The following is a 325-nucleotide window of genomic DNA, read 5'->3' as shown; positions in this document are numbered from 1 at the left end:
GCCGGTGGATTTCACCGCTTCGGCCCGGCGCAAGAATGCAACTCGGGAGACGACGAGCACCCTGAAGACGTGGCTGTACGAGCACCGCAAGAATCCGTACCCCACCAAGGGCGAGAAGATCATGCTGGCCATCATCACCAAGATGACCCTCACCCAGGTCTCCACCTGGTTCGCCAACGCGCGGCGGCGGCTCAAGAAGGAGAACAAAATGACCTGGTCTCCCAAGAACAAAGCGGGGGAAGAGAGGAAGGAGGACGGCACGCGGCACGACGGGGAGTACGGCGCGGGGAACGACGGCCGAGGTAGGGCAGGGCGGGACAGGCCG

At 64.0% G+C, this 325-nt stretch overlaps 1 protein-coding gene across 1 annotated transcript in view; it reads left to right on the top strand.

The window, feature by feature from the left end:
* Nucleotide 1: 1 nt before the first annotated feature.
* LOC104913016 overlaps nucleotides 2-325 on the top strand; it is a gene marked incomplete at its 5' end in the record, with an annotated part of 2461 nt that continues 2137 nt past the window's right edge. The window contains one exon of the mRNA XM_010718000.2: nucleotides 2-307. Within this exon, the coding sequence (XP_010716302.2) occupies nucleotides 2-307 (306 nt within the window). The remainder of the gene's footprint in view (nucleotides 308-325) is intronic.

The sequence above is a fragment of the Meleagris gallopavo genome, chromosome 13 (genome assembly GCF_000146605.3).
Source record: "Meleagris gallopavo isolate NT-WF06-2002-E0010 breed Aviagen turkey brand Nicholas breeding stock chromosome 13, Turkey_5.1, whole genome shotgun sequence".
NCBI classification, from domain to species: Eukaryota; Metazoa; Chordata; class Aves; order Galliformes; family Phasianidae; genus Meleagris; species Meleagris gallopavo.
The sequence above is the reverse complement of the archived record's forward strand: the minus strand, read 5'-3'. Positions and strand labels throughout refer to the sequence as shown.